The sequence below is a fragment of the Rattus norvegicus genome, chromosome 9, assembly GCF_021556685.1.
Source record: "Rattus norvegicus strain SHRSP/BbbUtx chromosome 9, alternate assembly SHRSP_T2T, whole genome shotgun sequence".
NCBI lineage: Eukaryota > Metazoa > Chordata > Mammalia > Rodentia > Muridae > Rattus > Rattus norvegicus.
Window position 1 is genome coordinate 105472335 of NC_141542.1, and position 14574 is coordinate 105486908.

General features: G+C 50.2%; 1 protein-coding gene across 30 annotated transcripts in view; it reads left to right on the forward strand.

Moving 5' to 3' along the window:
- Window positions 1-14574, forward strand: part of Agap1 (ArfGAP with GTPase domain, ankyrin repeat and PH domain 1) — a 435485-nt gene that overhangs the window by 305487 nt on the left and 115424 nt on the right. For 16 of the 30 annotated variants that reach the window (NM_001401593.1, NM_001108230.2, XM_087566482.1 and 13 more), the window contains one exon: window positions 1396-1554. The exons of the other annotated variants lie outside the window; for them this stretch is intronic. In NM_001401593.1, the coding sequence (NP_001388522.1) occupies window positions 1396-1554 (159 nt within the window). The remainder of the gene's footprint in view (window positions 1-1395; window positions 1555-14574) is intronic. 30 annotated transcript variants of the gene reach the window in all.

Consider the following 14574-nt stretch of genomic DNA (forward strand, 5'->3'; position numbering starts at 1 on the left):
CCTGGGTTTTAGTTGATGAAGAGTGGGCCCTAAGTGCAAGTGGCACTGCTTCGTGATCTGTAGCCCCAGGCTGAAGAAATGCCCTCGGTATCCTGGCTGTAGTTAAAATGTGACCAGTTGACTGTCCCCTCAAGCTGTCATCAGACACAAACTACTTCTCATAAGCTGCTTCTTCAGGTGTTTGGTCACAGCAATGGGACAGATATAACCAGCAGTCTTTACTAGCACATTGTGGTATTCTGCTCTGTACTGCCTCTCACCACACCACTAAGTCACTGGTGTGTGTGTGTGTGTGTGTGTGTGTGTGTGTGTGTGTGTGTGTGTGTGTGTGAGAGTGATGCACATGCAGGTGCATGAGAATTTATATTCTTTCAGCCCTACCCCTTATCCGTCGAAATCAGAAGCCTGATTTTTAAAGCCTCTGCTTGGCCAGACTTGGGCGCTACTGATGGGCCACTCACACACAGCCAGACAACCTTCCCCTGAAACAGTTCCGAACCAAAACAACTAGGAAAGTTCAAAAATAGGAAGCTAGTAGCTGGGCACGGTGGTGCAAGCCTTCTCTGCGAGTTTGAGGTCAGCTGGTCTGCATAGTGAATTCCTGCACAGCCAGGGCAATGTAGAGAGACCCTGCCTTAAGAAAACAAACAAATCAAATATCAAACAAAACATCTCCACAGGGCCACATGCTTCTCTCTCTGACTCCTTCACAAGCTGTGGATGTGATTGCCTAAGCCTAGGAGAAACACAGCTAATTACTGTGTTGAGTCTAAAATTGGTGTGACCAGGCAATCAGGTGTTTTGAAACTGGGCATCTGACTGAGATCATCATGCCTACAAAAGAACCGTTCTTCACAGCCTCCATGAGCCCTGAAGCCACCGCGTGACTTTCCTTCTTCAAAACCTTTACAGAGTCGGTAGTCAGGGTCTCACTGTGGCGCCTCTGTGTTGATTATAAGGGATAGTTGTCCTATGAGCAGCGTCCCCTGGTAGCAGACAGTTGACTCCCAGTGGGTGAGCCTGTGTGGGTAGGTTGGTATGACCAGCCTCCCATGGTCCTCTTTTTGCCCTGTGGTGGCTCGTTCTGTTCTCACTGGTTCTCCTGTCTCTAGAGATTGCAGTAGGGCCGCTTGCCTTTGGGAAGGAGTTACAGGCAGTTGCCCTCAGCCTTTCTTCACACTTGCTCAACGGGGCACCATTGGGGGCCACAGTGTCCCACTCTTCCTTATGATCTTGTGCTGGGCATAACCTTCCTTTGACTTACTGAGTAGGCAGGATGTCAGCGGCGTGCAGGGGTCAGGTACTTGTGCCAGCGGGAAGCCCCACAGACAAGGTCGCGCTGGCTTCTGTGGACTGCAGTCCGGCGTGGTGTTCACCTGACTTGTTTATTCCTAGGGAATGTCACTAGTGCGTCTGGGTCTCAGATGGCAAGCGGCATCAGCCTGGTCTCCTTCAACAGCCGACCCGATGGCATGCACCAGCGCTCCTACTCAGTCTCCAGTGCCGACCAGTGGAGTGACGCTACAGTCATTGCAAACTCAGCCATCAGCAGTGGTAAGAGGGGGCACAAACTGTGGCCATCTCCAGGTCCTCTGTGAAAGCCAGGGGCTGGGTTCAATGCCCAGGGTGCCCATGCTCCATTGGGAGCATGGTGCCATGGGCTGCTATGACAGTGGCACGCATGTCTCACCAGTCATCTGTGAGCACTTTGTCCTTGATCTCCTGTGTCATCTACATCCCATCATCCATCTGTTCTCCTCTGCTCAGGGAGTAGACCTTGAATCCTCTTCACCGGTCAGATCTAAGAGTGGAGGCTGTAGATGGGACAAGTGTCTTTCCTGTGGTTACCTAACAGGGGCGAAGTGAGATGGAAAAGGGAGTCGAGGTGCTGCAATGCAGTCTTCTGCCCTACCTGGCTCTCTGGTATCTCACCATCCGCCCGTATTCTGTACTGTTCAGTCAATTCAGTCTTCCAGGCTTCCTGGCGTAGCGTCTAAGTTCTGGGGAATCCCCTCTGTCATCTCTCCTAGATATCCACTTTCTTTTTGACAAGTGTGGCCTGCTTCTTGGGGGACAGATGCAGCACCCTGGAAACTGCCTTTGATGTTTGTGTGACAGCATGAATTATGCAGTGTGCCCCGTGCACTGGCTGCTGCAGCTTGCTTTGCCTGTGGCATTCTGTCTGTGGCCTGCTCACCGGTATTTAAGGGAATTCCCACTGTTGTATGTAATCTATCAGACAGGGTTTTGAGAGTCATTTTAGCATAATTTGTTCTAATTAAAAGATTCCACGTCAGGTCTTCCCTGTGGACCCACCAGCTGCTGCAGCAGGACGCTTGCTTTGGGTAAACACCATCTTACTTCTGGTTGTTCCACAGCGCTCCAACAGACGAGAACAAACACATGCTTCTGACCGAGACTTCTCACAACCGAGAGAGAAGCAGGGTCAGGAAAGGTGATCTGAACAGAGAGGTGTCTGACAGACAGCTCCCAGAAGCCCAGGCCGCTCCCAAACACTAGGACAGGCACCGTGTGCTGCCTCCCTCCAGTTACCACTGTCCCACCTTTACTGCACAGATCCATCTGGGGCCAGCCCCAGTTCCCACCTTCTTTAGGGATCACAGGAGCACAGAAGCCTATGGGACACATAAGTAAAATGTGCGTCTAAGTGCATTATATGGCCTCGTATCACACAACTGTTCCCCTGCGGTGCTCCATGTTAGCAACCAAAGAGAGAAGCCTGAGGGCCTTCCATCATTTTGTTCTTCCTTAGTTGACACAAGACCCTTCTTTTTGTGATCACTTTATCTACTGCCCAACCTCACCCCACACGCACGCATGAACTCCCACCTCTGGTCTGTATGACGGGGCAGCAGCAGCAGCGGAGCCTGGAAGCTTTAGGATTTCCCTCCACCTGCACTGTGAAGGGCTCGTCTTCTGGCCCAGCACTAGAAGTCTCCTTTCTCTGCCCTGTCGTCCACCCTAAATGAAGACTTAGGCTTCAGAGAACTTCTCATTCCTTCCCCCTTTGACACACAGGTACCCCTGGGGCGGCTGCCTATAGGCAGCTCTGAGCACCTCCTAATTAGATAGATGGCTTTGTAGTGGGTAAAACTGGGAGGCAGGAGGCGCTGGCTAAATTAAGAGGAGCCGGAACCCTGTCTGAGGTGGAATGCCCCCAGTGCTTTATGTCCATTACTGTTGTCTGGCTTTACATTTAAATACCTGAGGTTTAAAAGTAAACGTCTAATAGAATTTGGCATTGCTAACGTGAGCCCAGCATCTGCCCTCAGAGGAAAATCTAGACAGCTCTGTTCAGGGTTTCAAATTGCCGTCTGCTGACTTGCGAGCGGCAGCAGGGAGTGGGTCCCTCTTCCACTCGGTACCGCGTGCTGCACCGTGCGATTTTTTTTAAACGCAGAGTATATTCATCTTGGACTTATGCACTGGAAAAGGTTGTTCCGGTAGTACATGAAAAATTAATTTTTTTACATTTTTCCTCACTCTCCTAAGTGTTTGACAGAAGTAATTTTTGCAGCAAGAGAGAATAAAAAACTGGTGGCTGTAAATTCCTGTCCTGGAACCTCTTGTGTAGATTCTTTATGGACCCAGAATTGATCTGCACGTCAGATCCTGTTGTGGTCTGAACTGTTTATCACCGTAATGGCGGTAGTGAGCCCGAGAACACCAACTTATAATCCTGGGTGAAAGAAATTGGTGTTTGCAGTCAATGAAGAGGGCTTAGCATTATTGATAGATTCAGAACAATTATGTCTGCAACAACTATTGGCTGACGGTTTCCTCGACTCTCACTGGAAGCCTGTGATTTTTTATTTTTTATTAATCATCTTCTTACGAGTAATTTTCTCTGGAAGTGTTAGGCAGGAGTGAGCACTCCTCTGCGAGCAGGGGCCCTGGAGGGCCATCTATAGCAAACTTGGTTGTCAAAGCACACTTCCAGGCCAGGTGTTTGTTCTAGATGCATCACCTCCGTGCCCAGGGCCAGAGCCAGTGTCACAGCCCCCCTCACCCCCCAACACCCAGACCGCACCATCCCTTCTGAGTGCCAGCCTCCCGATGGCCTCGGCTGTGGCTGTTGCTATGGCAGCAGCACTCCCAACCCCCCTCCCCCACTCCAGCTGTCAGGTTGTTCTGATAGCTCCACCCTTTCACAGATTGCTTCAATCCAACAGTTTATCTTCTGCCTCAGTGACTGGCTGCCATGGTGAATACATTTCTTCATACGAGTCTTCGCTCTCTGCGTCTCCTCCCTTCAGGCTCCCTGGCTCGCACAGCTTTGGCGGTGTTAAGCACGAGTACCATTTATGTTTCTGTGGGGAAGTCCTGTCTGACATCTGCGTGCGTGTACTTGTACCTGTGAACCTGCATGTTGTGGGGAGGGGGGTCCTGTGTGGGGGGCTCCTGTTAGTTACTTGCCTTCCCGCCAGGACCTGTGCTTGTTATCACAGTGAGTCCTGATATGGAGGTGCTTGAGTTTTGCTACTTTCCACGTACTTTTCCTATTGTGGAAGTACTTTGCTCTTTTACTGTGCCGTAGCTCTGGTAATTGTCTGTACTCTGTTGATGTCTTATGGCTTCTGCTGTGCCCCATCCAAGAAGGGTCAGCAACTCAGCATTTGAGAGCAGGAAGACTCTAGCAGTTCTAGCAACACCGTCCCTACGGGCCTAAGGATAAGAACTATGACTTCTTTAGTTTGTTTTGTTCTAATTTGTTGGTTTTGGCCTTTGCTGTTCCGTCTTTGGGTATTGTGCTGTCAATTCTAGACCCTGACCAGCAGGTGGTGGTAGTGGGGCAGCGCTGGGCTTTGATTCAGTAATTTGTGCAACTTTAAATGGAGGGAGGCTTAGAGTGAGCTTCATGCCTCGGATCTGACATATTCATTCTCTTGGGAACCATGACTCCCTAAGGTCACACCCTTAATAAATATTCCCATTCACACAGGTCTTTCTTGTGTGGTTTTGTTTTTCTAAGGCAGGCCTCATACAGAGTTAAGATGTAGTATCGTACAAATTACCTGTCTTTTTTTTTTTTTTTTAAAAAAGAAAGAGAGAAAGAAAGACAAGGAGGAAGAGAGATGGGTGTTTTCTCTTCTCCCACAGATCCTAAGCACTTCCCCTCAGTCCCTCCCAAAGCCTCCTGCCCTGGAGAACCATCTCCTGCTTAGTCAACCTTCCGCCCCTGTGCCCTCATGGGTCACAGCCTGGCTCTCCTGTCTAAGCCCTGACAGAGCAGGGGACTGCTCTGTATACCACACTAGGCAGCCTCATTAGAGGGATGACCCAGGCTCCCTTCTCTGCATGTGGTTTGAGAGAAAGCAGAAGCTTCCTGGGTAGCCAGCCACAGGGGGAAGGGTGGATTTCTTTCCCTCCTGATCAGAATGCTATAACTTTGTACTCTGCCTTCTCAGTTCCTGACTAACAACTATTTCCAGCAGTAACTGTCAACCCAGAAGAAGTAGGACAACCACATGTCACCCCAGTCACTAGAACAAGGAGCAGTGACTTATGCCTGAAGGCCAGCAGGGCTCTTACCACCACCAAGCAAAAGTCTAGGAGTGTTTGAAACAGATGGCCAGTGCCATGGGTCATTATAGCTCCCTCCCTTGGAATCTTCTAGCCACTGGTTCTCTTCCAGGGGTGTTTTAATCCTTACCGAGGGAATAGCCATTGGTGGCTCAGGCATTCTTGGTAGTAACAGTGGTTGGGGAGGAGGATCTGATGGATAGTAATCAGAGCTGGGGCTAAGAGCCCCACCCACAGAAAAGCTTCATGAGCAGAGTTAACTGAACCCACACTGCAGCAGGGCCTAGGCCTGGGCTTCCAAGGAAATGGAAGCCAGCTTCCTTTTTTGTCACTTCAGGGCCTTGCCTTCCGTCTGAGTTCTACACAGCTTCTCTCACCACTGCCCTAGTGTCCGTAACATCAGGAGCTCACTGGCACTGGCTGGCAAACGTTCTCGGCTATTTCCCAACTAAAGCAAAGACTGCAATGGACTCTGTCTCCCCTGGGGCTGTGCCTTCCTCCTTCAGTGGACTGTGTCTGAACCCGCACAAACCTTTCTCCCCTAAGTTGCTTTGTCAGAATATTTTATCATGGCAACAAGACAGACTAAGACAGTAAATCATGAGTAAAACCAGAAGCAAGTTCAGTGGACATCTCTCTAGGTGTCCTGTATTTCACCACCGCCACTTGTGTCCTTTGTCCCACAAGTGCTTGTCTCCAGGATGGAGAGAGAGAGATAATCAATGGGGAGACAAGTTGAAATGTATTTGCCAAGTGAGGAGACCGTGAGAGTAGGCGGGGGATATCTTCATGATCCGGCTGTCCTGCACACTTTCGTGTGTGGGTGACTAAGCTTGCTTTCACTGGCCACAGCACACCATTCATTCCTTCCACAGATCCAGACCGTCCTCTGACTCGGTGCCTTTGCTTGAACCTTCAGCTGATCAGAAATCTTTAGAGAAAAGCGTGTATCTGTACCAAACAGGTACAGACTTGTCATTGTTCCCAAAGCATAGCACCCTGTGTTCGCGCTGTATTGGTACCGAGGTCTAGAGGGGGCTTCAAACACATAGGAGGGTGCGTATAAGTTCTTTCCATATGAGGGACTTGAGCATCCACTGTCTGTGGTATCCCAGAGGCTCTGGCACCAATCCTTTCCAGGGAATCTTCCAAGGGAAGATTCAATCAGTAAGCATATCACCATGTGCAGCAGGGCCCTGGAATACATTGGTAGTGGTCCCCACGAAGAGAGACAGTTCCCATGGGCCTCAGCGCTGTCAGGACCTCTTTAGCCTTGAGAGCATGTGGTGGATAGATAAGGATGTACGGTGGCTGACACATGGCACAAAGCCTCCTTGGAGCTCAGTGGTGGGAATCAAGGCAGCAGATAGAGGTGAGGCACAGAAGGGCTCCAAATGGGCTCCTGACAGGGCAGTGTGTGCCCATGTGGCCTCCAGGGAGAGGGTCCTGGGAACTTTGTTGGTCAGAGTCCACATGAATTATCAGATAAGGCGTGGCAGACCAGGGCGGGAACCGCAGGGCAGTTTGTCTCCTCCCCCAGCATCTTCCTGGACTATCCAGTACCACCATCACACAACTGTTCCTCAGTCCCTACTTTAGGAGCAGTCTCTAGGTGACTCTTGCTGTAATGAAACTGTGACTAAAGCAACTTGGTACAGAATGGATTATTTGGCTTACACTGCCTCACTGTTCATCGTTGAGGGAAGTCAGGAGAGGAAACTCAAACCTGGAGGCAAGAGCTCATGCGGAGGCCATGGAGGAATGCTACCTACTGGCTTGCCCTTCATGCTTACTTAGCCTGCTTTCTTATAGAACCCAGGGCCACCAGCTCAGGGTAATACTACCCACCATGGGCTGGGCCCCCCACATCATCACTAATTAAGAAAACGTTCTATACTGTAGAGTCTGCAGCCTGATCTTATGGAGGTATTTTCTCAGTGAGGGCTCCCTCCTCCCAGGTGACTCCAGCTTGCGTCAAGTTGACACAGATTTTGGGTTGATTTAGTTTAGAATGCATTGTGTTTCAGCTTCCATTACAGGCTGGTGGGAAAGCGTAAGGGATGTGTTGGGTGCATGGGTTACCAAGGTCAAAGACAACCAGGTGATTTGTTGATGTGTACCTGACACGATTTTGTTCCTTGGTGGGATGCTACTCATAGGCCTGGAAAATGCTCACTTGTAATTTCTGTGATTTTTGTCAGAGATCCAGCAGCATGAGAAACTTTAATCCTACCATCTCCTGCAGTTGGCATAAAGTTTTGTCTCAGGAGTGTGTGTGTGCATGTGTGCGCGTGTGCGTGTGCTGGGAATGCCTGTGGATTTATGAAATCTCAAAGCCCACTCCAGTGACATGTTTCCTTCAGCAACTCCTCACCTCCTAAGTCTTTCAAAATGGAGCCAACAAGTGGGGGGACCAAGTATTCAGAGTCCCAACATATGTCAGGGATATCTTACTCAAACCACCATACCCCTCCAACGCTAGAACTTGTTTTTCTTTAATGTTTATGGGTGTTTTCCCATATATATATAATATATATGTGTATATATATTATATATATGTAAAAATATATATGTATACATATATATATATATGTAAATCTGTACACAGAGGCCAGAAGAGGTTGTTGGATCGTTTAGGGTTGGAATTAAACCCTATTATTTAAAATTAAGGCAGTTATTCGCTGCCATGTAACTGCTGGGAATTGAACCTGTGTGTTCTGGAAGACTGACTAAGGGCTCTTAACTACTGCTCCAGCCTCTGATTTTTGAATTTCAAATGCATACCACCACACTTGGATTTTTTTTTTTTAACATGAGTTCAGAGAATTGAACTTGGGTTTTCGCACATGTGTGGCAAACACTATCGACTAGGCTCTCTCCAGCCCATGGTAATATCCAGTAGGTTTTCAACCTTTCCTTGCTTCCTGTGTTAGAGGCTGCAAATGTAAGGGACCTTGAGGGCATCTGATAAAATGAGGCAGGAAGACGAATGATGGACATGAGCCCTGAGGAAGAGCAGTGAGGAAAGCCGCATGAGAGGGCTGAGAAAGGCACAGGTGGAGGTCGGCTGCGCAGCTACGCAGGGCCAGCCTCGGGTCTGCTGTGCTGCTCCGTTCGTCCATGTGTATATTCTGTCGCTTTGCATTCTAACGCTACGGTCAGTGGATGTATCTTAAGCTAAATCTCTGCCTGATTATCTGACAGATAAGATTATTAACAGAAAGTGTTATTAATATTAATTACACAATGATACTAAAAATTTTATATGGCAGAAGCAGATGGTTATTTAAAACGAGTTAAGTTTTAGCCTTTTTATGCAGAAGCATTTAAACATATTTAGTTATAAATGCTATTTTAATTGATACATTATTTCTACAGTGGGGGCTTTAAAATCTTACTGCAGTTGCAGAGGAGGGTTTCTGTGTGTATGTCAGTCTCTTAAAGCGTGCATTTACTCGCAGAAAAGCATCCATAATGCCTTTTCAAAGACAGAGCTGGGGAGGGCTTTGTAAGAACACGCCTCATGAGTATCACAGCTGCTTATGGTTCAAGAATTCAGCACTGGTGTGCGAACAGCTGACCAAGGCATCTGCCATGGTAACAGCACTGGACTATCTTCTAGGTGGGCATGCTATTATGCTTTTTTTTTTTACCTGTTTCTCGATTCTTTCCTGGATTCTGCACATAACTGAAGTAAGCACAGAACTTGAGAAGTATTTCCTACAGATGCAGCAGAACTTCTTTAGAAGCGTCAAAGAGTTAAGCCCAACTTCTCAGAACTGGAAACTGCTTTAATCCAGCTGTTGGCCCTTTGTTTGACATCAAACTTTGTATTAATGGCACCAGGTGAAGTAAGCCACACCCCCAATCCTCACCCTGCCTCTCTCCTACCTGGAACTACAGCCCCGGGCCTTTCTCCAGCAGGTTAGCTGGCTGGAGTCCAGAGGTTTGTTTCTCCGAGTGATCAGATGTGTCTTCAATACGAGCAGGCTCAAACCTGCATCCGTGTATGTCACCGGGGTTTCCCAAGAAACGTGTGTTAACGTATAACCTGTAGGGAGCATAGTCTCAGCACAGCTGTCGGTAGGCCCAGGCACTGGCAGAGTTCAGCATGGAGTTACCCACGCAGCCGGGCCTCATCTGCATCAGCATCTCCTTGTCTCTCAGATCTTACTCCCAACAGTGAGCAGATACTGGAATCCCCTGTGCGTTTGAGCTGAGCGTGCCCAGTGGGTTTCCCTTAGGTGCCCACCTTCCACATAAAGCCTGGGAGCCCTGCATGATTTGCAGTATCAGCGAATTCGATTTCGTTTTTTGTTTTCGAATTTTCCTCTACTACTCATAAAGTAAGATCCAAATACAACCAGTTCTTCCAGTGGCCTGAATCCCCTGGAGGAACCAGCAGAAGCTACCGGCCCCTTGTCCGCAACTCAGTCCCTTGACGGCCGGCCACAGCACCAGGACTCAGGGTCTCTCTGTTCCCGAAGAATGGGAAGTTCTGCTGGGAAGGAAGAGCGATAATGACGTTTTCACCTGAGAGGTGTCCCGGGGTCTGGCACTAGAAAGCCCACTTGGTGGGTGAGGCTGCAGCTGAGTGAGAGCTTTTGCCTCTTACTGATGAGGTCCCCGCTGCTGCAGAGGTGGGGGTTGGATGAAAGAACACCTATTTCCTCCTGCTCCATAGCCTCCATCCAATTGGGAGACCAAAAATAGCCAGGGAGCCAGCCGTTCACCTGAAGGAGAGGCTCTGCAAGTGAGAGTACCTGGCTGTGCGGATACTTCTCTCCCTGCTGGGATCAGATTCATGACAGAAGCAACTGAGGGAACAAGGCGGGTATTTGGCCCACAGTTCAGGGGTACAGGCCGTCATGGTGGGGAAGGCATGGTGGCAGGAGTGTGAGGCAGCTGCTCACATGGCATCTGCAGTCAGGAAGCAGAGAGAGGTGAGTGCTGTTTGGCTGCTTCTCAGCCCGAGACCCTCAAGCCATGGAACGGTGCTGTACACACTTAGGGCGTATCTTCCCACCTCAACCCAATCTAGAATCAGTATTACAGACGTGCTCAGAGTCTGGGGGATTCCAACCTGAGTCAGTTTGTCGATATTACCATCATCGTGAAGGTCTATGCTGGAGTTTGAGGACATGGAACATAAGGTGGACAGCGGCCTCTGGTCTGGTTGTGGTCCTGGTGTACCTGGATAACCTGGAGTAACGGGCTCCCATGCTCAGCAGGACCATTCAGACTGTCAATCAGCAGGACTCTGGGAGCACCAAGCTTGAGGGCGCAGTGGACAGGACAAGGAGTGAGGGAAACTGAGCAAGGGTCTGAAGCCTGGTGCAATAGTGGGGAGCAGAGGAGGGTAGTGAAGCCTAGGAGAGGGCTCCAGTCAGAGAAACAGTGCAGTGCGTGCAAGCAGGTGGAGAGGGGGTCCTCCCAGGCTGAGGTGGAGAGGGGGTCCTCCCAGGCTGAGGTGGAGAGGGGGTCCTCCCAGGCTGAGGTGGAGAGGGGGTCCTCCCAGGCTGAGGTGGAGAGGGGGTCCTCCCAGGCTGAGGTGGAGAGGGGGTCCTCCCAGGCTGAGGTGGAGAAGGGGTCCTCCCAGGCTGAGGTGGAGAAGGGGTCCTCCCAGGCTGAGGTGGAGAGGGGTCCTCCCAGGCTGAGGTGGAGAGGGGGTCCTCCCAGGCTGAGGTGGAGAGGGGATCCTCCCAGGGTGAGGTGGAGAGGGGATCCTCCCAGGCTGAGGTGGAGAGGGGGTCCTCCCAGGCTGAGGTGGAGAGGGGGTCCTCCTAGGCTGAGGTGGAGAGGGGGTCCTCCCAGGCTGAGGTGGAGAGGGGGTCCTCCCAGGCTGAGGTGGAGAGGGGTCCTCCCAGGCTGAGGTGGAGAGGGGGTCCTCCCAGGCTGAGGTGGAGAGGGGGTCCTCCCAGGCTGAGGTGGAGAGGGGTCCTCCCAGGCTGAGGTGGAGAGGGGGTCCTCCCAGGCTGAGGTGGAGAGGAGTCCTCCCAGGCTGAGGTGGAGAAGGGGTCCTCCCAGGCTGAGGTGGAGAAGGGGTCCTCCCAGGCTGAGGTGGAGAGGGGGTCCTCCCAGGCTGAGGTGGAGAGGGGGTCCTCCCAGGCTGAGGTGGAGAAGGGGTCCTCCCAGGCTGAGGTGGAGAAGGGGTCCTCCCAGGCTGAGGTGGAGAGGGGTCCTCCCAGGCTGAGGTGGAGAGGGGGTCCTCCCAGGCTGAGGTGGAGAGGGGGTCCTCCCAGGCTGAGGTGGAGAGGGGGTCCTCCCAGGCTGAGGTGGAGAGGGGGTCCTCCCAGGCTGAGGTGGAGAGGGGTCCTCCCAGGCTGAGGTGGAGAGGGGTCCTCCCAGGCTGAGGTGGAGAGGGGGTCCTCCCAGGCTGAGGTGGAGAGGGGGTCCTCCCAGGCTGAGGTGGAGAGGGGGTCCTCCCAGGCTGAGGTGGAGAGGGGTCCTCCCAGGCTGAGGTGGAGAGGGGTCCTCCCAGGCTGAGGAGGCTTCAGGTAGTTGCTGCTTTTAACCTCACCCTGGGGGGATCAAAGGCAGCAGTGGGGGAGAGGAATGGGAATGAGGTGTGCTTTGATGGAGACTGATCCAGATACCACCTCTGCTGCACCCACTCCTGACCCTGCTGCCAGCCACAGCAGGCTGGGGCCTTTGCTTAAGGAAAAAGAAGGAAATGTCAGTTATTATGTTTGGAACACAATCTTATCTTTTCGTTTGATTTTAAAGCAATTTTCCCAAAGATCAAGTCTGACTGAAGTGTATTGACAAAATTTTAGCCATGATGAAGAAAATGCTTCAAACCCCAAGAAGTCTGACCCTGGTTCTTGGAACGCTTTGATGGGTCTCTCTCTCTCTCTCTCTCTCTCTCTCTCTCTCTCTCTCTCTCTCTCTCTCTCTCTCTCTCTCTCTCTTTTTCCTAGAACAAAGCCCAAATTCCAAAATCAGTGTAGGGAAAACATGGTGAAGTTTACTGGAGCAAATGAAGTCCATTCTGGATTTTTGGTTTTGTTGTTTTGTTTTTAGTGGTTTAAAATGAGTGCTAAATTAACCATTGTTCTTTGCCAGGAGTGATTTTACCCTTATTTTTCTTCCCTGTACAAAAGTAATTAAACCCAAAACTTTGTACATGGGAGGTTATTCCCCGTGACTGCCCTGCATCCCAACATGTCCTGGTCATTAAACGTTGGCATCTGTCTCGGGGACTGTCTCCCAGAGATTCTCAGATTTATTTTTATTTTATCTGTGTGAGTATATGCCTCACATGTACAAGAGCCCACTGAAGCCAAAAGAGAGCATCAGGCCCCTTGAAGCTGGAGTTATAGGTGGTTGTGAGTGGCACCATGTGGGTGCTGGGAACCAAACTCCGATCCTCCTGAAGAGCAGAAAGTCTTGACTCTGGAGCCATGTCTTAGACCTCCTCCGTCTCCTCATTTCTTATTTTGGGGTGGCAGAGACAATAGGACACATTTGTCTGGTGTTACTGAGTCACTTCAGGAACTCAGCTTCATCCAGCAGCGCAGATGGAGGGCACTCATCTTCTCATGGGGTCCGCATCGGTTGCGTTTGATGGAAGTGGGCCAGCACACCAAGGCAGCATTAGCATTAGCCTAGCAAATTGCCAGTGCACGATGACCTCTCACTCCAGCTCTCTATTCCAGGGCATGTGCTTCTGCACTGTTAGTGTCAGAGCCAGGGGTAGACTCACCTGGCTCTTCCTCAGGCTCCAGGCCTTGGCACTAACCTGTGTGAAGGAAGAAGCAGTCATCAGCAAAATTCAAAGAGTTGGGTGCTCAGGGATCGTCTCCTACTCATTTCTCAATCTTGTAGAACAAATTTTCAAAATGGAGATGGCATGTTTGAAGTATACCTTTATCAAAATTGTTTATATCATTCGGAGACTGTACATGTTGAAAGCAGGCCTCTCCTCAAGTGATACAAACAGTGAAACTTTAAGGAGCTTCTGCGTCTTTGCATCGGTCCTTCACACTGAAGAATGGGGTTGCATTAGTTTGTGAGAGTATTACATTAGAAAATTTTTGATGTGTTTAGGCAGGATCTCACTGTGGCACGGCTGCCATCCACCTGACTCAGCTCCCAGAGTGCTGGGATTGGGGGCACAGGGCAGTGCATCTACTTTTTGTTGTTTTTGTTTTCCAACTGATAGTTTTCATTTGATTTCGTTCCACTAACTTTCCCAGGCCCGATCTAGAGCTGCCCTCTATGTCTATACATGCGTGTATACATGCATGGTGGGGGTGGGCAGAGGGCTATCCTGCTTTGTCAGCAATTCTGTTTCCACACATACCCTTCCTGAGTGTCATCAGTGCTATGGTTCTCTAAGGCTGGGCCTCACCTGCCTTGTCTCACAACCCACCCACCCTTATTGCTACAGCAGAGTCACTATGGATTCATTCCAAGAGGAACAGAGCACCTTCAAAGCATTCCCCATGAGCAGAGATTGAAGGGCAGGGGTGTCCTGTCCCACTGGGTAGCCTCTATCCCTTGACTGGGGCGATTGTAAGAGCCCAGGTGTGACAGACAGGCTGGGGAACAGGGACTCTCTTTTAAGTGGCCAGGCCTCCCTTTTGAGGCACCGGACACCGAGATGTTATCTCTGTCTTCTGTGTCTACAGTGGGCCACCTACCCTCAACAAAGGCTCCCTCTTCACGACCCACCCACCTGCCTCCTGTTTAGCAGGAATCACATAGGAGGTTTCCAAACCCCTTAGCTGTTTACAAGGTTGACAATGTTTCCTGGAGTATCAACAAGGGAGGGTGGATTTTACAAATCAGCATTTGGTTTAGTTTTTTAAAAAATACCCTGGTGTTTTCCACAGTTAGCTTCAAAGATAACAAAAGGTTACATGCAACCCCCCAAGGGAAAATAAGTTATAATTTATCATCATAATATGTTGGCAATTTATTCCCCATATTACTCTGGCTGTAAGGACGTAGAGGCAGATTTATCAACCAGTAGTTAGAAGCCCTGGGTGTATGCTCAGCCGTGAGGCTACTCCATATGGGTATGCT